The sequence below is a fragment of the Sinocyclocheilus anshuiensis genome, unplaced genomic scaffold (assembly GCF_001515605.1).
Source record: "Sinocyclocheilus anshuiensis isolate Anshui unplaced genomic scaffold, SAMN03320099.WGS_v1.1 scaffold471, whole genome shotgun sequence".
Lineage (NCBI taxonomy): Eukaryota > Metazoa > Chordata > Actinopteri > Cypriniformes > Cyprinidae > Sinocyclocheilus > Sinocyclocheilus anshuiensis.
In genome coordinates, this window is record NW_015549588.1 from 208,132 (window position 1) to 230,140 (window position 22,009).

The 22,009-nt window shown below is 36.5% G+C and overlaps 1 protein-coding gene across 1 annotated transcript; it reads right to left on the reverse strand.

Moving 5' to 3' along the window:
• LOC107657997 (protein PAT1 homolog 1-like) lies at window positions 1-19,433 on the reverse strand. The gene is made up of 18 exons (XM_016446369.1): window positions 19,310-19,433; window positions 18,440-18,536; window positions 12,206-12,606; window positions 10,893-10,967; window positions 10,600-10,800; window positions 10,178-10,279; window positions 9,837-9,923; window positions 9,511-9,713; window positions 9,286-9,436; window positions 8,919-9,033; window positions 8,642-8,739; window positions 8,356-8,415; window positions 7,882-8,027; window positions 5,198-5,357; window positions 4,945-5,070; window positions 4,736-4,827; window positions 1,268-1,417; window positions 1-536 (listed from the first exon to the last, which is right to left on the reverse strand). Exons 1-18 carry the CDS (start codon window positions 19,322-19,324, stop codon window positions 515-517), a joined length of 2,301 nt encoding a protein of 766 aa, XP_016301855.1. The 5' UTR covers window positions 19,325-19,433; the 3' UTR covers window positions 1-514.
• Between the last annotated feature and the right edge of the window lie 2,576 nt (window positions 19,434-22,009).

Here is a 22,009-nt window from a genome sequence, read left to right on the forward strand (position 1 = left end):
TATAATAGAAAGTTTTAATTTCATGTGTATCACAGGCATCATGTCAAGATATTTAAAAATGAAGAATACCTTTGTTTAAACCTTCATTTAAACTCACAGACACACTTGCACAGCCACTCTTTTGCAAACATACAACAAGCTGCAGTGTATAAGAAAATTAAGATATTAATGTACAGCAAAATTCTCCTCAAATCTATGTGTCTATAAATAAGGTCGGATGTTGTCATGATCGAGCCATTTCACAGGGAAACACTCTGCGGTCCCTTTCCTGGCTCTTCTGCTCAGAGCTGACCCTAATGGAAGCTAAAATACATATACCTGATCGCCTTTATTGACAAACCTATGGACAACAGTTTATAACCATTTAAACATTATTCTTATCTATTGTGACTCTTATAACGAGAAAGGAAAAGTAACCTGGCCTCACCCTCCAATACATATCACACATAAAACTGCTCATTCACAAATACATTAACAGTCAGCCTCTCAACAACTACCACATTTGAAGTCACTTCTACCTGGGCAGGGCTGTGATCCTGAAAAGAAAAAGTCAATCTCAATAAAAGGCCTAAATAACCTAATAATTCTTTCCTTTATTTGATCACATCTACTTTACACTAAACACAAAAACCAAACATTATGTCCAAACATTCCAGGACTGGTCGATATTGAATACTCATGATATATCTGTGATTACATAGTTGCAAAAATGCTTACTTTGATCAAGCATGCATGCATAAATAAAATATACAAATAAATAACTAATATTTGATATGCACATAAATGTTACTTGCTCTAAAATAGAAGTGCAATTTTTGCATGACATTTTGTGTGTATAAGTACAATGTTATATATATTTTGTGTATATTTAAAATGCTAATATGTACAAAATTTAATAAATAAAAATTATAATATCATATACATAAAAATGCTGCTTTTTTGTACTTTTTATTTTATTATTTATAGTACTTATTTGTGATTTCCATTGATCTCAGTATATTAAAAATGACAATAACAGGAATCACAATTATACACAGGTAAACATAGTAGGCAACATTTGAAGTGGATCAAAAAAAAGTTAATCAAAGTTGTCCTAAGACAAGGAAGCATTTTGGTTTTAGGTTTTAGGACAACTTTGATGAAAGGTTTTGATCCACTTCAAATGCTGACTACTGTATATCTCAAATACTGAATAGTTTATAAATATGGATCAGTTTTACTGTCTTATATCCGTTTTAAATCTTGAGTTTTTAGAGGACAAACTCACTGTAGCTTCTCCTGCAAGAGCTCGAGTCTCTGCCGGTCCACATATCGAGAGAACAGTGACACTAGGTTTGGAGGCGTAAACAGCGGGGTTGAAAGCTCAGAGGACGGGACCTTCAAAAGCTCCCGCGTCACAGAGAACACCAACTCAGTCCTGGAAACAGAATGAAAAAAATTGGTATGAAGAACCGGACAAATCAGATCATTAGGGATGAGGAAAAAAGAAAAAAGATATCTCGATTTTAATTGATTCTCATTTTTACGGAACGATATCGATTCTTAAATCCCAAGAATCGATTAGTCTAGCCTGTTTTCAGTTAATGGACGGAACATTGAAGGGTACTTCCCATCCAATAAATCGTAATAAGCATTGTGCTTTGGTACTTTTAATATGAAACAAAGTCCCAGATTTCAAATTCTGTCCATTGTATTTCAGTATTCAAATGATAAATGCCGTTTTGGCGCTGTTTAATGTGGAGTGACAGATCGCTGTAGCGCCTCAGTTCAACAGACGTGATCTGATCATCTCCTCCACTTTAATACCAGTTTCAGCACAAAATAAACATGACTAAACATCCGAAGGCAAGTTAAAAGAAAGAGTACAACTTTACAATCTGCAACCCTCTACGCACACCTTGGCAATATAATAGCCATTGGCTAGTAATTTTTTGTGTTTACTCGCCAGACTGATATACTATTTTACACACACACACACGCGCGCGCACGCGTGCATTTACTTAGGTATCTAAATGGGGACATTACATAGACTTCGATTGTTTTTTTATACAGATAGTTATACACTTTTTAACCTAAACCCACCCCTACCCCTAACCCTACCCCTCACAGAAAACTTTCTGCATTTTTACAATTTCAACCTCAGCAAAAACATATTCGGAAACCATAAACTCATTACTCATACTTATGATGATTATGCTCATACTTATCAGTTGGAACCTGAAGAACATGTAGACTCAGAAAGAGAAATGTAAATATGTCTAACTAGAGTTCCCCTTAGCTTGCCATATAATAGAATATATCTTGACTAAAAAGCAATATTAAGTAGCTTCTTAAACTTTCTGTATAAAGGCACAGGGATGTTTCGATAGGTAAGGCATCCTGTCCTAAAGGGTAACACTTTCTATGAAGCCCATATTTATAATACATTATAAGGGTGTTCTTAAGGCATTATAATGAATGCATAATGCATTATAAAAAAAACATGTTGCATCCACTTAAGTTACAATGAATTATATTTTTCATAGTTATAATGTATTATAAGTCTCATATCTTGCCATCTTTCTTATGCTACTTTACTTAAAGCAATCAAAGACCACTTATAAGTATAGTAATAATAACTATAATACCGTATTGGCCCGAATATAAGACGACCCTGATTATAAGACGACCCCTTCCGTCGCTACGACGGATTTCCGTCAGTTAATAAAGACAGTCACTTGCTTCATTCTTGAATGATTCAGCCGTTCGAACGAATCAATTGAATGAATGATTCAGTGATAAAATCAGTGACTTGCCGCCACCTGCTGGCGGATTTAGTTTAATTTTTAGGTATAATTTCAGTAATTTAAATCATATTTCTGTATTCAAAATTGTATATTTAAAACATTAATCTCCACATGAATTTATGAATTTAATTGGACTCATGCTACCTCTGAGCCTCATTAAACGTCTGAAAATGTACCTACAAGCCACTTTTGTGTGCCACCTCTGTAGTACAAATTAATTTATTAATACTAATTTCATATGATTGGTAACTTATTTACCTAATTTTTCGTCGACCAAACCCCATTCCTCAGCCATACCTGTCACACACCCAGTTTAAGAGCATTTTTTTTTCTTCTTGTAATTAGGAGTGCTTGTCCTCCTAATTTAAAATTGTTAGGAGCACCTTCTGATCAATAATCAAAAATTAACCTTCCTAATATGAGGTGACATTTGACTCCTTAAAGTGACTTACAGGAGTATTTTCTTATTTTCCTTTGTAATGGCATAATTTTCATCTGTCAAATTCAAAAATGTATGTTTCAAAAATCTTTTTAAAATTTATATTTAAAACAATATGTAATAATACAAATAAGTTACCAATCACATGAAATTAGCATTAATAAATTAATTTGTACTACAGAGGTGGCACAGAAGACTAGTCACTGGCAAGCTAGGCAAGTCACTGATTTTATCACTGAATCATTCAATCAATTGATTCGTTCGAACGGCTGAATCATTCAGGAATGAAGCAAGTGACTGTGTCTTTATGAACTGATGGAAATCCGTCTTAGTGACAGAACTTTAATCCCTGTAATAATGATGATACTTTTTTTCTCAAACAGCCTTGTAATATGACACATTTGCTTTGAACTATTTTTACTGTAATATCAGTTTGATTATTTTGACGGTACCCTTTAGACAGCTGTTTATAAGTAACTCTGCAACTACATGTCAACTAGCAGTCATTGGAATATTAGTAGTATGTCTGCTAAATATATGCAAACACTTTATTTTGATGGTTACCCAACAGACAAACTGACTATAAGTAACTTTGCAAATACGTCAACATTCTACCAACCCTAACCTTAACCTAAGCCTACTAATACTCTATTGAGAGTTATTTGACATGTAGTTGCAAAGACTAAGGGGACCATCAAAATAAAATGTAACCTAACATATAAACATTGCATTTTTTTCCCCAGTTGAAACGATTAACTAGCTCACATCAAAATTAATATTAGCCTCGCAAGGAACACTCAAATAACACTCCACAACTAACCACTTACAAGATGTAGTAAGATACTGTGCAGAGCTTAAATAAACAATGTCAAGATATATAGTTCATTATAAATGTAAAAGTAGATTTAATATGGTGTTGTGTGTTATAAATAATCATAATCTTAAAAGTTATAACCACAAATGCGTAAGCATTATAATGTATTATAATTGTTGTTATGATCATTTTTAAGATGATATAACATATTATAAGGTCTTTTTAATAATGCAGTATGCATTCATTATAATGCCTTAAGAATACCCTTATAATGTATTATAAATATGGGATTCATAGAAAGTGTTACCGTAACTTTTATTATAAAAACGTCATTAAGTGTAATTTAAGCAGTTGTATAGCCTAAAAAATCGGTCAGTTTTAACCTTCAATATTATAGTAATGAATGTAGTATCAACTGACTCATGTATATTTTATAGCATTAGTTCAGAGAATTTTTTTTCTTGAGAAAATGTGGCATGTGTACCTAAAATATATCCAAAATAATCGATATTGAATTGAATTAAATTGAATCGCAAGCTTGTGAATGAGAATCGAATCGTGAAATTTGTGTCAAAACCCAGCCCTACGAATCATGATGAAATACTGCAACACTAGCCACTTTCACACATGAACACCTGTGTAATACCAAGCATGCCTGTAGGGAAAATGGATAATAATACACAGACAGATGCTCACCAGCGGTTATCGTCCATGAGCTGACAGTTGGGATCGGAGCTCTGCATCCTCTCTCCTTCACTTAGAATCAGATAGAGCAACGTCACGCCAAACTGACAAACACAACACATACATTACTGAAATATCTTTGGTTTAGTTAGAGAAAAAGCCAGAGGAGACTGTGCACGTTGGCCATTTAAAAAAAAATAAATAAAATTTGACAGTGATACCTTATTTTGCAGCACAAGGGGAAGCTGTCCTTCACTGCCCTGCAGCTCCTGAAGGAGATCAGTGAGGGAGGTACTCGATATGGCCTGGATTACTGCCGTCACTGGCTCTACCAACCAACACAGTACCTATGAGAGAGAACATGCGAATGAAAAAAACTTCCTTTTTCCTAGTGCTAATCATAACCTATAGAACTTGCCACATCTCATTCTCTTCACAGAAAGCGTACAAAGACCCACTCGTCTGTGACTGTACCTGGTCTTGTTTGTCTTTCTTGGCCAGAGCTGGAAGGTTCCTGGCTATTCCCATGACAACAGCAGCAGCCTGGGGCTGTGGCAGGAAGGGGAGGAGTCTGGAGATGAGGCGTTTCCCCTTACGCACAGACATGATCATCAAGCATTGCTCATCGCTCACTCTGCAGAAGGGTGGGAAGTAGGTCTGTTACAGTCACAAACCTTCTAGTAGTTGATACCAATATTAGTGATTTCACACAGTTCTTGACTACAGCACAAAACTATGCTGTTATAACATGCTTGTTTATTTAAAAAAATAAACAAGATCGGTTTAATCAGATAGGTCCTTTAAGGTATCTTGGAGGGGTGAGGTGTCCAAGACGCAACATCTAGCTACTGGGGTGCCTCAGGGCTCAGTACTTGGACCACTTCTCTTTAGGGCTGCAACAACTAATCGATTAAAACCGATTATTATTGATAATTAAAATAATCACAACGATTCTCATTTTCGATTAGTTGGGTCTGCCCACAGTGCACGTCCAACTTCAGCCGGTCGCATCAAATTACAGCACTTTCTATGCACAAAATGCATCTAAAAATAGTGAAATAGTTATGAGAGTAGGAACTGTAAAGGGATAACAGCATGTAATTTTCTGAATATAAATATCAGACGCTTCATAGATTTTACAATTTTACAGGATAAAGAAATGACAGTAAGACGTGACTGTGATCAAAGTAAACGTGTGTTCCTGCAGAACATTACTCTTACCTGCTGGTTAACACGGAGTTTGTGTTTTTATTAATTTTTAATATCTTTATTATTATTTTAATTTTAAATTTATAGATTTAAGCTATATTCACTATACAGTGCTTAAATTCATTCAAGCAAATGTTTGTAAGGTTTCTAACAAATTATGTAAGGTTTGTGCCACTGCTGCTCTAAACTAATAGTATTAGTGATTAACAAAATCATTTTTAGCTTTCTGTAATGGTTAGTCCTCCAATATGAGTAAGCTCTTTAGTAACAGTAGTGTTTCTAATGCTATAATATAATTATTGATGTTATCTATGAAAGAAAGGCAGAAAAAATATAGTCAAGTGCTTTAGTGTTTTTTTTTTAAGATACCAATTAGTCAAAAAGTACATAATGGCAGCAAGAATGCAAGCTGTTATGAAAGGCATAGGAGGCCATTTTTGTTATTATGTGAAATACTATTTAGTTCTTTCGGTTTGTGATAATAATGACAATAGGGCTGTGCAAGTGTGTTTTATAAAAATAGAAAAAAATAGAAAAAAAAAGGGCTTCTTTTTTTAAAAATCCAATTAATCGAAAAAAAGAATCAGTCAACTAATCGATTATCAAAATAATTGTCAGTTGCAGCCCTACTTCTCTGTCTACATGGCATCACTAGGTTCTGTCATTCAGAAACATGGCTTTTCATATCACTGCTATGCTGATGACACTCAGCTCTACCTCTCATTCCATCCTGATGATCCGATGATAGCTGCTCGCATCTCAGCTTGTCTAACAGACATTTCTTGCTGATTACTTTCAGCAAGGGTGTGGCACCATTACTTTCATCAGACACCATTACTTTCAGCTCAACCTTGCCAAGACAGAACTGCTTGTGGTTTCAACAAACCCATCATTTCATCACAATTTCACCATCCAGCTAGGTGCATCAACCATAACTCCTTCAAAATCAGCTGAATTTCTCAGACCACATTGCTAAAACTGCCCGGTCCTGCAGATTTGCTTTATACAACATTAGAAAAGACAACACAACTACACATGCTACACCACTCCTTGTTCAAGTTCTTGTTTTGTCCAGGCTGGACTATTGACAGGTCTTCCAGCCAGTTCATTCTAACCTCTACAATTAATACAGAATGCAAGATTAATCTTTAATGAGCCGAAAAGAACGCATGTCACACCTCTGTTCATGAACTTGCACTGGTTACCAATAGCTGCTCACGTAAAATTCAAGGCATTAATGTTTGCCTACAAAACCACCACGGACTCTGCACCCCTTTACCTAAATTCACTACTTCAGAGTCATGTGCCCTCTAGAAGCTTGCGTTCTACAATTGAACGGCGCATTATTGTGCCATCCCAAAGAGGCACAAAATCACTTTCACAGACTTTTTCATTAACTGTTCCCTCCTGGTGCAATGACCTGCCCAAGTCGATCCGAGTAGCTGAGTCATTAGCCATCTTCAAGAATCGGCTAAAAACACATCTCTTCCATCTTCATTTGACCCCCTAACTCCAGCACTCGCTATTCTAATTCTATTTTTTCTATTTGTTTTCTTTTTTTTATTAAAAAAACACTTGACCCTCTAACACTTGCACTCTCGATTCTACTTCTATTCTAACTGCTTATTTACTTTTTATTTATTATAAAAATGACCCTCTAACACTAGCATTCTCTACTCTTTTTCTATTCTATCTACTTGTTTTCTTTTTATTATATTAAAAAAATATTGCGTACTGCGTTAGTCTAACGGAAACTTGTCAAAGCATTTACATTATTATTGCTCTTTTGCTGATTTTGATTGCTTTCATTGTCCTCATTTTTAAGTCGCTTTGGATAAAAGCGTCTGTTAAATGACTTAACCTAAATGTAAAAACATGATCATCAAACTATTTCTCAACTAGGCTAGTTCATGTGCCTGTCCTCATGTGGCTCTTCCTGTCGCACTCACCGGTCGTCCCACTCTTTTTCTCGGAGGGAGTTGTAGAGCTGCACCGTGTGGGTTTTATGCTGTTCTAGCAGGGCATCTCTTTGGTGCTCAGGGGTCTGCAAGAACTTCTTCTCAAAGTCTTGCACTTCTAATAGTAGACTGTACATCTGCATAACAAAATATACAGGTTATTACTGTATTATATATATTATACTTGTTAGTATATTTCGTGGAATACTAATTTAATTACAGGGCTCAACAATAACTTTCTGAAAACAATAACTATTTGTTTATTTAGTTGTGGCCAGAAAAAAATTTGGGCAGGGAAAATAAAAATCTGAACAACTGAACTGACTCTGAGCTATCAGAAAAAATTCTTAGTCTTGAGCCCAAAATTAGGTTTTTAATGATATATATATATTTTTTTTTAATTAATCACCTGAATCAGAATAAAAATACGGTGGCTACAAAAGCTTTACTTCTCTCCATTCTTACCTTCTCCACAGTATAAAGGATTTGCCGTCTTTTGTTCCACACTTGCTTTTCTCTTTTTTCCTGTAAAATGACAAAATAAAGAACATTGGTACAAAGAAACGGTACCATAATAACATTCACCTTTTGAATAAACTCTTTATTCATGAAGAAAAATGCATTACTAGGACCAGAAAGAATCTGTTGAGTTCATTTTTGCATGGGTCCACTCAAAAGCAACCAAAAACAGCCTCATAAGCAGTTTTATAAAAATAGTCTATGTAAAAGGGTGAGGGAATAGAGTGCTGACCTCATCATCACTGCGAGTGGTCACCACGGCATCAATCATTTTCCTTGGATTGTTCACACTGGAGACAGTGAGTTTTCCTAACGAGCCGGCAAACTGCACTATGAAACAAACACAATCACAAAGTATTAGACCATTTGAACGGATAGAAATAACTGACCTGACAGAAATGGACAATTAAATCAATAACAACAAAATATTAATTTTTGATTTGCTTGCAGTCATAAGAATGCTAAGACAGGCATTTTTTAATGCCATTTTGCCATGTGTTGTTTTTTACCTGGCCGATAGGTGTGCTCCAGTTTAGCCACCTGAGGAGTGATGAGTTTGGTGGTGTGCTCCTTCCTGTTGTCTCTGTCCCGCTCTTGACGCTTCTCCATTTTTTCATAGTAATTCTGCAAAACAAGTATTAAAGCCCACCATTAACCAGCAATAACATTATCTACACAATATTTTTACAATGATGTTGCTCAAAAAAAAAAAAAAATCCAAGCTACAGCAGTATTAGAAAATAACTTGATGGTACACAAACTCTGATGTCTCAAGCCTTGTCTAAAAGTCTAAAATAGTTTAACAAACTTTGAAGAATAAGGTTTTCATTTGAAATGTGTCAGTCTTGGGGTAAGTATGGGTAAAAGAGTGATTACCTGGTAATAGTAGTCATCCAGATACGGATCGGTGCTTTGAAGTTGCATCATTTGGATCCTCGCTACCCATTCCTTCTCTCTTTGTGTCATCAGATTGCTGTAAGGATCTCTGTTTCTCCTGTCTCCAACACCTCTCCCTCCGACGTGATCACTGAGCGTATGAGAAACATTTACATGAGGCATTTCAAAGCGAGGCGTCATTCAGAGAGGACAGATGGTACCCACCCCAAGCCTCTGTTCTGCATCCTCTGGTTGAGCATCCTGCGGTGCTGCGGGTGGAGGTGGGTGGTGTTGTGTCGGATGGGTGCGTGGCCAAGAGGTGGCCCATGGGGACCCATTCTAGGACCAGACTGCCCAAAGAATGGCCTGAAACCCCCGACACCTCCCTGTAATAATGGTGGAGCTGGACCTCGTGGGAACTGACCAACCTGAAGAGCATAGCACAAGATAGAAATAAAGCTTGTCATGTTTCTATGGTTAGGACATGATGGAAGCTCTAGAACCACGCTTATTAAACGGTGTATACTAATACTAATGTATCATTAACTCACCTGAGAGTTGAGCAGTTGGGCTCTCTGTATCCGAGACAGAACAGGACCAACACCAGCAGGGAATGGAGGATGAGACAACGGTGAGTTCTGAGAAAGCAAAAAAAAAAAAGGGTTTATCATAATTTGTCATTTCAATACTGTTCAAAAACGTTCAAAATAGATATACCAGATTGTTTTCCTCCCAAAAGCCATTTAGACATTAGATGTCCCCTAAACAGAGCCTCCTCGAGCATGAGCAAACAGGCATCGAAGTGTGGAAAATTGTTCACTTTTTTCACTGTATTATAGCACCACTGTCAGGCTGTTGGAGTTGACTGATTCTGAACTGATCTGGGACTCACAGCGATGCTGAGGAGGTTGTTGGGGGACAGACGCTCAGGGAAGGGAGGTGGGTAGCGCAGTGGCACAGTGGCTCTCACGTGAACGGCTAAAGGGTGATTATTCTGAAGAAAAAAAGAAACATACAGTCAATGAACCATTTTAACTCAATGTAAATCATTGCATCACCCAGAAATATTAAATGCAAACATATCAACACTCCTTGGGTTAATTTAGAAAAAAATACTACGTTTTAAGTACACTTTTACATCATGCATTAAAAAAAATGGCTGGCAAACCGAGACTTGTCATAGCACTTTCATATTATTGCTCATTTGCTGGTTTTGATTGCTTCTGTTGTCCTCATTTGTAAGTCGCTTTGGATAAAAGCTTCTGCTAAATGACTAAATGTAAATATTTTAATGCATAAAGGATGGCATCTTACATGCTGATTGTGGACTTGACTCATGGGCTGTTTCGGAGGTGTTCCAATAGGTACAGCCCTTACAGGTGGACTTCCAATCACGGGTGAGCAGGAGCGAGGAGGTGGAACCCTTTCAGACAAATCTCGCCCTTCTTCTCTGCTGAGTCCAGGAGGCCGATTAGGAAGCCCCACCTCTTTGATAATGGACATAAGCGTTTTGTCCTGAGCAGTTAATCGAGAAGTTTAGAAGAACAGCACAGAAAGACAATCAAGCAAACTTCAGAAAGCTTATTTTATATACACAAATTTTTTACCTCTTTTTGAGTGACTAGTCCAGAACTAACAGGACCGAAGCCCATACTGTTTTCCCAAATACTGTGAGAGTTTATCTATGGGGGAAAAGTAAAAGGGAAATATTGGTTGTTTATTCTGAATATTTAGAGCTGTAAGATAAATATTACAGAGACAAATCCACATTGTTTTTGTTGACCCATCATAAAATAAAGCCAAGCACGCTGCTAAATTTACCTGAAGTCTCCTACATATGTTTAAACACTATTTTATCCACTTTAGTGCACACTAGATGCTTTCATATAGGGCAGACTAAACATAAAAACAAGGTAAGAAAATGCAATTCGAACCTGCAATTCCCAAATTCTCATTGCCCTTTATAATAAAGAAGTTAAACTTGAGAGGGTAGGTTCCTTAAAACTGAATCCAAAGAATATAAAACATGCATCAAGTTCCAACATAGGGTTCTCTGTAATTTTCTGTAATTAAATATATGGCAATATGCACATTTGTTTAATAAATCCTAACTTCAGGCCCTGTTGTATATCTGTGTTATGATTCTATGCACACATAGTAAATGTACTATGCTTTTATATAATTTATTTAAATTATAAGACATTTCTTTCATTTTTATTAAAAATAATTGGGAGTTTTTCTGATAAAAACTGTCATTAAAACTAAAAGAAAAAACATTAATTTCTTTAACAATTAAAATTATTATTACTAAATAAAAATATTAAAACAAGAAATATTGCTATTGTAATTTTAATGTAAAAAAAGTATCTAAGAAAACTATTTTGAAATTGTATTATTTCAACAGATGTTGAAAACACTGTATCATGAGCTACTCATGTAAAACACAGTACTGTACACACATACTTCACTTTGAAGTATAGTATATATTTAATGCCATGTCAGCATCAAAGGCTATTTTCATGGCAAAAACAATAAAAAAAATACAAGTACAAGTATAACAAATACAATAAAAACCAGCAAACAAACAAACACAAGTTATATCACACAAGATATTTTACATTAACGTGATAAAAATTCTAAAACTTTTACTTCACTTTGAAATATATAGCGAATGCATTTAATTAAATCAGTCTTTGCAATTCAATAATCAGACTATTTTTGCTTTATTCTAATTAATTGTGCAGCCCTATTTTACATGTGGCAAACATGTAACATATTGCCACACCCTTAAAATACCTGTTTGTTAAAGTTACCTGCTGCAGTCCACACCCTGATGATGGCATTTGCATGTTCACAAATAGATTTACAAACTAATCATATCAATAATGGCTCAATATGATGGAGAGACAATCACACAAACCTGTGGAAGAGGAGCTGGCCCTCTGCGCATGAGCTGCTGCTGTTGTTGGTAGCTCAGCAGCAGAGAAGACTGTTCAGCTAATGCCGAGGGCTGAGGAGCCTGGCCGGACAGCATTGGCGGAAGGTGAGATCGGTCCGACCTGGCGGTGCCCACTCCAGCAATAGCAGGATCCGAGCCCAAATTGAGCCGAGTCAGCGACTCCGCCAGGTCACCGCCACCCCGTACATCCACGTCAGGGTAAAGCCGGAAGGAAGAGGAGGGTTGAGCGAGGGCCGAAGAGTGGGCATTGCCACCAGCGAGAGGGAGGTCAACGGAGGAGGCGTCACCCGCTCCATGCACTCCGTCTCGTACCTGCTCATCAAGCTCTGCGAGGCGGGCATGCTCCTCCTGCCAATCATCATCTAGAGAGGAAAACATATGAGCTGATGTTACAATCTGATACGCCAATGTAACTTAGATGCAGTACCATGTCTGAGACATGAAATAATAGTCAGAAAACATTTTTTAAATTAAACATTACCTTCGGACAAAATATATGCACCTTTTATTTTTATGGCTCATTTACTATGACTAGGGATGCACCGATGTATCAGCCGCCGATATTTATCGGCCGATTTTTGATTATTTTAAAGCCATTGGCATATCGGAAATAGCATGAAAAGGGCCGATACCGATGGTTTATTAATTAACTGCATGGAGACAATGAGTTGCATGCTTTTTCTCTGGGCAAATTAAATACTTGCCAAAACAAAATAAAATCTGTACAAAATATAGTGTCAGACAGCATAGTACGGCCTATGCAAATGTGACGCTGACACATCCAACGAGTGAAATGCCCGCGCTCAGCTGCAAATTCGCAAGTCGCAATGGCAATGCCATAGCGTTAGTTTACCCGAGGATGTCACGACACCACCAAGCATTAGGCCTACATTTAAGTGAAAATTGATGGCAGGTAATATGCAGCTTTTTGTGTGTTTGAAACCAGCAAAAATGGCAGGATAGTGTAGAACACTGATTCACACAAGTTCACATCACGCACATGCAGCATTTCTGTGAATGGAGAAAAACTTAGGCTATATAGGCTACATAAAAAGGAATATAGGCCTATACACAAAATATGTGTCACTTAAATCATTATCAGATTAACAAAACGAAAGAAAAAAAATGTCCTGAGTTTGGATCATTGTAATTGGATCATTGGATCATTCCTTTCCGTGAACTCTTAAGTTCACGGAAAGGAAACCAAGAAAGCAGAGGAAAGCAGTTTTCTTTGTTTTGCAAAAGCTTTAATGCTTTGAATCGCCTCGGCGACTCACGCACATATTTTTGCTAACTTGACATGAATATTTTAGCATCCAGATGCGTCGTGAATATGGAAACATTTGAATTAGTGCAGAATGAGAGGTTTTGCTTTTAAATTAATTAGTTTTGGATTACAACTTTAGAGGATTTGTTGTGGAGAGAAGGGAACTAAAATAGCCTAATTGTGTTTGTAATGTTTGTAAATATTTTGCTTTATTTACGGTATTTTAGTCTACATTATTTCTGAATGTAATAATAAAATGCGACGTACAGCCTACTAATTTAGGCTGTTTTTTCCTCTCAAAACGCTTAAAGGAGTAGTGTTTTTTATCCATGCTGCAAACATTTTTAAATATCTTGACAATTTACTTTAATGTCTTTAAAGCGTTGACAGTTTTTTTCTTTTGTTTAATACATTTGATCAAAATCTAGAAAAGACGATGCTGTATTGGCCAGATGTTTTTTTTCTTTTTGATTAAAGAAAACACTGTACTTTATTATTATTATTATTATTATTATAGGCATAGAAAAAGTTTTAAAAATAACGTTATTAACCGGTATTTTTTCTACTCAACCCAGTTTCGGAACGGTAATAGCCTAGGAACATAAACGTTCAAATACCAATTTTGCTCAGAGTGAACCAAAATATTATTGTTTTTTTTCCCCCCGTTTTTAAGCCCTGCTTTATGCAATTGACCAATATCGGTATCGGAATTGGCCAATAGTTGTTTGGGTATTCAAAGCAAAAATAATATTAGAAAATCGCTGAGTATTATTCGATTGTTATTCGAGAAAAGCACCCCTCCCTCGCAATGCACAAACGCCCATAAACAGAGAGAAAGGGAGAGAGACGGGAGTCACACTTTCAATCTGTATGATAAACTGTTTAATTCAGAAGTTAGACTACCTTAAATGTCTGTCAAGCCATATAATGATTGTAACGTGCTGAAACATATTAATATAATAAACATAACCGAATGACGGCACTTATTAACATAACAGGACATTTCCATTTAAAAAAATATTTAATCCCTAAAGGGAATAGATACGAGATGGGAGGAAAAATATACTTCAATATCTTCTGTCTGTCGCAATTACATCGTTAGGTAATTATTAGGGATGCACTGATACCGATACTGAGCTCCTGTACTCGTTAAAATGCCTCGATACCACACAACATGTGGTAAGTGCCATATTCAGACAAAGAAACACAGACAACAGAACAACAGAGTTATTATAGATTAAGGATAGGGCTTCACGATAAATCGCATGTGGTAATTAATGTGACGTGACATGTGGCCAAGTATGGTGACCCATACTCGGAATTAGTGCTCTGCATTTAACCCATCCAAAGTGCACACACACAGCAGTGAACACACACTCACCGTGAACACACACCCGGAGCAGTGGGCAGCCATTTATGCTGCGGCGCCCGGGGAGCAGTTGGGGGTTCGGTGCCTTGCTCAAGGGCACCTCAGTCGTGGTATTGAAGGTGGGAGAGAGCGCTGTACACTCCCCCCACCTACAATCCCTGCCGGTACGAGACTCGAACTTGCAACCTTTGGGTTACAAGTCCGACTCTCTAACCATTAGGCCACGACTTCCACGCATCTTGCGCATCTTGTCAGTAAAGCCCGTTCTGTAATCAGCGGTAAATCTCCATCACGTGCGTGCCGTTGTTCACTGACAAGCTGTGCAAAACTACCATCATATGCAAAAGTGGTATTGGTGCATCCCTAGTAATTATGCTGTATATAAACTGCAGGCATCAGGGAGCCGTTATTAATGCGGGGCATTGAAATCGCTTATGAACGCACGCTTGTTTTTTACGTTCACTTTCGAGATTCGCGATCACACGTACGGAGCAGCACTCGGCAGTACTTACCACACATTTTACAAGATTAGATGTTTGTCAGTGGTGCTCAGGATCTGCAAATCATTCGCCATCATCCTATCAGTCATCTCTCCTTACTCTGTTTACGTGGTAAGTGAAATGTTATGTACTGTAATGTAACAGGCTACCACTAGCAAGCGGCTAACCATGTCCCTTTAGTGGCTCTGTAGAACACGTTATTTGTTTTCCGTGCCTTTCTGAACACGGATTCAGCCACACCTCTAACCCAGTCGGGAGTGTTTGTGGTCCGCACAAAACTCTTATTTGACATCGTCCCAAGTTACTGTAACTGTTATATGCTGCACAAGTCTTTTTTTTATGCCACGCAAGTCTACAGTGTGCGGATGAGACAATTTGTTCTTCTGTTGTCTTTGACAGCTTTTAGGTGCGTTATTGGCAGTGCCACATGAATCGGTATCGGCCAAAAAAATATCCTATCGGTGCATCCCTAACTATGACTTGGTGAGAATATGAAATTTATACTCGGAGGAGGAAAACTTAAACACTTACATTTTATTCAGAGGCCTAAACAGCAAAATATGCAATTTGGTGCACTTGCTAATATTTATACCAAAAAGTAACATGAAATTTTCATAGTTTGTAAGTTGCTTAGTCCAATAAATTATGTTCTTGAAATTGTGAAATATCAATAACAACATAAGTTATTATTATGTGTACTTCATAAAAATCTTTACAATTTTTACAATTGCACTAAAGCGCCTTTTACTTGCTAAAAAGTACAAACTATCAATTGCATGTAGTAGATTATGTACAACAGGTTTTTCAGTAGTTTTAACTATTGGTCATTTAGAGGCATAAGAAATCCATGTATCAAATGTGACCCTGGAGCACAAAACCAGTCATAAGTCACACGGGTATATTTGTAGCAATAGCCAACAATACATTGTATGGGTCAAAATTATCGATTTTTCTTTTATGTCAAAAATCATTAGGATATTAAGTAAAGATCATGTTGAATGAAGATATTTTGTAAATTTCCTACCGTAAATATATCAAAACTTAATTTTGGATTAGCAATATGCATTGCTAAGAACTTCATTTGGACAACTTTAAAGGTGCCATAGAATGCACTGATACAATTAGGGATGCACCGATATGATTTTTTGGGCCCGATACCGATACCGATTTGAACAATCACTTATTGGCCGATTCCGATACCGATATTTGTCACTTCCTGATTAATCTTCTTATTTGTTTATGTATACATTTTAATATTTTTTGTAAGCTTAAATATGTATGAGATCTCCATTACCAAGGCGGGACTCTTATTTTGATGGGTTTTCTAGTCTATGGAGCAGCTATATGGGTAATGAAAACACGCAGTTCTTCGGATTTAAAGTTTGTCCGTTTGTTAAGCACCCCCCGAAAAGGCATGAGATCTGTATATATTTGTTTACTGTTAGTTGTAATAAGTGTTTTGTGTAATTCGCTGTATGTTGATGATAATGCAACTTGAGAGAGTTTAATGTGCACTTCTTGTGCTGTGTTTTGTTTAGCTCTTATGGTGATTTTTTTTTTGGAGTGAAAAAGGACGCAATAAACTTAATAAAACATCAGTAAAGTTTTGGTCATCATTCAGATGAGGTCCACTACACTTATCAAAGTTACAAAAGTTATGTAGTTAAGAATAGTGTACGATCTTTTGTCTTTTGTTATTTGATTAGCATTAAAGTGCAGACAGCAGGATTATGCAACAGACATTATACAGCTCAGTGCCTTCACGCAGTTAATTAATAAACCATCGGTTTGTTATATCGGCCTTTTTCCTTATATAGCCGATATGCCGATGGTTGTAAATTGAGGAAAAATCGGCCGATAAATATCGGCGGCCGATTCATCGGTGCATTCCTAGATACAATATCTTTAATTGTTCTCTGATATCTACATAGAAAGTATGTGGCTTATGTAAGGGTAAAAATTCTCCAGAAACGGTTTTACATGTCCATTTACAACCCTAGGATTTGTCCCTAGAATTAAATGGTTTGTTATCAGTGGCGGCTCGTGGGTTTTAAAATAGAGGAGGCACACTAATTGTATTGGTCTGGGATCCCTGCCTATTATTATTATTATTATTATTTGCTTAACCACTTTAAAATGGCTTTTTGGTTGCTTTTAGTCAGAAAACGTAAAGACGACGACACACATACAGCAAGATAATATCATTCCTGGCCTATCACTTGAAGAAAACATCCATCCCTTCTTAAAAGTCTGTATTAAAAGAGAGCTGCCTGTTGTGACATTGGTACTTGGTACATTATCAGCGCAGCGGGAGACATTCAAACTCTCTCTCTATGATGATTGGTTGATATCAGAAGGGAGCCCTTGCAAGGTTTCTTTTCTCAACACTCCTCAGCGCTGAAAGTGAACACTCGATGGTGATTGGCAAACCTGCTCTGATTGTCTGTTTCACAGCGCGGCTCATTTCAGTAGCCCACACAGCAAACAGATCTCTACTGTCCAGCGTGAACAATGGAGAAATTAGGCATCCAACCATATATGGTTGAGCCTGTATCAGACGAAGATACAGATTTTGAGAGATTTTGTGAACGAGGCTTGAGAGAGAGATGCGAGTGAGATCCAGCTGTTATAAGCGTTTTTGGACTTGTCTTTTCCACTTTTTTGACACTTTAGAAAGTTAATATTAATAATAATATCTTAATAGCAAACAATTTGATATAATTTTGGTTTATTTTTATTTATTTATCGTTTTTTGTTTGTTTTAATAGCAATATCTGGCAACACTGCATCGATGATTCGGCTGTGCAGGTCTTATTATTCAACTATGCCAAGGTAAACAGAGTTTTCCATTCTATGGCACCTTTAAAGACGATTTTCTCAATATTTTGATTTTTTTGCACCCTCAGATTCCAGATTTTCAAATAATTGTATCTAAGCCAAATATTGGCCTATCCTAACAAACCATACATCAGTGGAAAGCTTATTTATTCAGATGATGTATAAATCTCAATTTTAACAAAAAAAAGACTCTTATGACTGGTTTTGTGGTCCTGGGTCACAAATGTGATACAGTAGGCTAGTGTCATCATTGAACTGGTCAATTTCATCTTCCTCTACCAACCCGTCCTCCTCCAGGGTGCAGTCATCGTCAAAAGACTGCAAAATAACACAGAAGCAATATAGATTCAATATATACATTTTCAACATGTCAAAGTAGGGGATCTAACTTAAGGAGGTGGAAAACTGTGGTCTTAAGGAAAGATGATGCTGTAGCCACATGCAAAGGTAAAATATGGTCCTTGTGCTCACCAAAAACTAACATGATCAGTGGTAGAGGACATCTTAATCTTAATTATTTAGGTCTTTTGACAACTAAAAAGATGCATTACTCCTTAGAAACAGTTTATACATGTTCCTAATACGGAGTAGGCAAACTGCTAAGTGCAGAATCATTTAATGTTACAGAAAACTGCAGATAAAACAATCTTACAGAAACCTTTTCGCCATGAAAACATCATTCTCAGAGTGACGAAATAAATAAAAAAGCTTGGGAAATTAAAGTGATCCCAGTGCGTTTACATTGCCCCGGTTAGTTGACGTAAGTTACTAGCACGGCCTCGCTAACATGCTAACAAGGCCAAAGGTTTCATAACACACATCTGGGCCACACTGAACTCAAAACAGCGGGTACTCGCTAAGGACAGTTGGCTGTTATAGATTTCATGAAGCTTTTACATCTTGTTCAATATCAACACCAGAGGAAACTGATGGTTAGGCCTCACAAACAATTTTGTAGTGTCGAAAAACAAAGCCGCAATTTTCCATCAAAATGTAAATCTTCTAAACAACACTTGTCAGATTAAATCTCTTTGAAAAGAGCCATTTCGACATGCACTTGGTAAAAAAAAAGAAAAAAAGACAACATTTACCTGAAAATGGAACATGTGTCTGTGTTAAAAGAATCTCGGTTGATTCTGCTGCGCGAGACGCCACGAGATTCCTCGCGCGCGAGCGAGCTTAAAGACATGCACACGACGTGAGTGCGGTAAAAACACTACAGGAGTCTATACTGTGCTGACCATCATTTATGTGTTATAAAAGATACAGTTTTCTGTTTGTGTATTTTGGAATGTTCCTGTTAAACATACAATAAAAAAAAAAATAGGATATAGAAAATTGATTTCAAATGATATAAATCCCCTTAGGAAAAGAGTCCTTTTCACATTGCACTGGGTTTTTTGACTAGCAAATATACCATTGTGGTGTGAGAATGAGGAAACTGGGAAAATAATTAAGAAAACAAAAAGCGTAATGGTATTATTACAGCATTCTTCAAAAGTACTTACAGGACCATGTGAATACTATGGTATATTAATAATGTAATTATTCAGCACCATGGTAACTGAGAGATCAGGGAAAGTTGTCACAAGCTTTATTTTAGTTGCTACAAAGATTTGCGTCAAAAGTTCTGGTTGTCTTTAGAATGGTTTTGAACACGAAAAACTTGGATACGTTTTGTGAATTCTGTTTGATCTAATAACATAGTTTTATTTATTTATTTTTTCTTTTTATTATTATTATTTTTTTTTTTGTAATAGCTGTGAAACAAGTGACCACACATGCATGCATTCAGAAAGGAATCAGCTACCTATTGTTTAACTCAATGCTATTAGGACATGTTGTCACATGTTTAAAAAAGAATGCACATTAAGAAACAAATGTGAAACAATATAAATGTATTCTATAGGAACACTACTAAAATAATTTGCAACCATTAAACAGCTTTAAACTGTATTCATTTTATTATTTGAATTTACATATGCAGTTTGATTTACTTAAATGGGTCCTATTATGCTTTTTCACTTTTTCAACTTTAGTTAGTCTGTAATGTTGCTGTTTGAGCATAAAAAAGATCTGCAAAGTTACAAAGCTCGAAGTCCACTTCAAAAGGAGATATTTTATTTAACAGAAATCACTTTTCAAAAACTACAACGAACGACTCGTTTGGACTACAACGCATATTTTCCGGGATTTGTGATATCACAAATATCAACGAATGGGACGAGACCTGGTTGAGCTGCACTAGAGAAGGCAACAAGTGGTATCACTATGTCGGAGACACGCTATAGCTTTCCCAAGGCAGACAAACTTAGAGTGGTTACAATCATCCGGGTTTAAATCGCGCTCAAATTTATTTGATTTTGAGCAATATTTACACTGAAGCTCGCAGGGGGCAATGGTAAGGGGCGTGACATTTCCCGAGCAGGTGCCGAGTGCTGCCAATCACAACACACATTGGCCCAGCTAACCAATCACAGCGCACACTGGCCCAGCTAACCGATCACAACACACACTAGCCCAGCTAACCGATCACAGCACACATTGGCCCAGCTAACCAATCACAGCACACATTGGCCCAGCTAACCAATCACAGCACACAACCAATCACAACACACACTGGCACAGCTAACCAATCACAGCACACACTGGCCCGGCTAACCAATCACAACACACACTGGCCCGGCTAACCAATCACAGCACACACTGGCCCGGCTAACCAATCACAACACACACTGGCCCGGCTAACCAATCACAGCACACACTGGCCCAGCTAACCAATCACAGCACATTTCGTATTTCAGAAGGCGGGCCTTCATTTGATACAGGAACTATTCGAGCCGTTCATGCCAGACTGGGGAGAGAGGTGTTGTAATAATGTAAAATATGTGAAAAATAATGTGTTTTTCGAACAAACTAGTATGAGAGACTGTTTAGTACACCCCCAAAACAAAATCAAGACTTTGTAAAAGAGCATAATAGGACCCCTTTAAAAAAAAAAATATAAAATTTTTTTTTTGTTTGTTTACTAAATTAGGTTCAGTACATAATTTTGGCAACAGTAAAATATATTTCTTCTTACCAAAAACATCCCCAAGATTTTTTTTTTAAACTTTGTAACCGTAAAAAGCTTTAAACTGTATTCATTTGAATAGTTATTAGAACTGTTTAGATATACAGTTTGATTTAACTTTTAACTTTTAATTAAAAAAAAATAATTAAAAAGTTTTTGTTGTTTACTAAATTAGGTTCAGTACATAATTTTGGCAACAGTAAAAGACGTTTCTTCTTACAAAAAAATTAACATTCCTAAATAACGACGGACATACCCAAACACTGTTTTTAAATAAATAGATTTACAAACCTTCTTTTTTTTTTTTTTATAAATGAATGGTCTCAAAAGATATGTGGCATGTATTGATTTTTCTTTTTCATTTTGCAACAAAATGAACAACAAAGACAACATCTACAGAAATAAAGACAAACAAAATATTCTAAACAATATAATTATACGATTATTATTACACTATAGGAAATGTATTAAATGAACTAAAACGTATTGCACTTTTGAGGTCTTACAAGCAAGTGGATTTTGAGAGTTTTTTTTAAAGAGCTCAAATATCTATCAACATCTTTGTGAAAATAAAAAAATAAGGTATTTTCTTTAAAACAAATTATGAATGTAAAATTGTGTAAGATATAATAATAAACGCGCATATTGATTTGCATTTCCCGTTTAGCGTACGAATGACGTCACGCGCGTCTGAACTCTCGCGATAGTCTGGGGCCGG

Excerpts from the sequence above, each read along its gene's own strand:
- LOC107657997 (XM_016446369.1), bottom strand. Across the intron at positions 8,028-8,355 it reads TCCTTTATACTGTGGAGAAG|ATGTACAGTCTACTATTAGA; the intron begins GTAAGAATGGAG and ends TTTGTTATGCAG. Across the intron at positions 5,358-7,881 it reads GAAAAAGAGTGGGACGACCG|AGTGAGCGATGAGCAATGCT; the intron begins GTGAGTGCGACA and ends ACCCTTCTGCAG.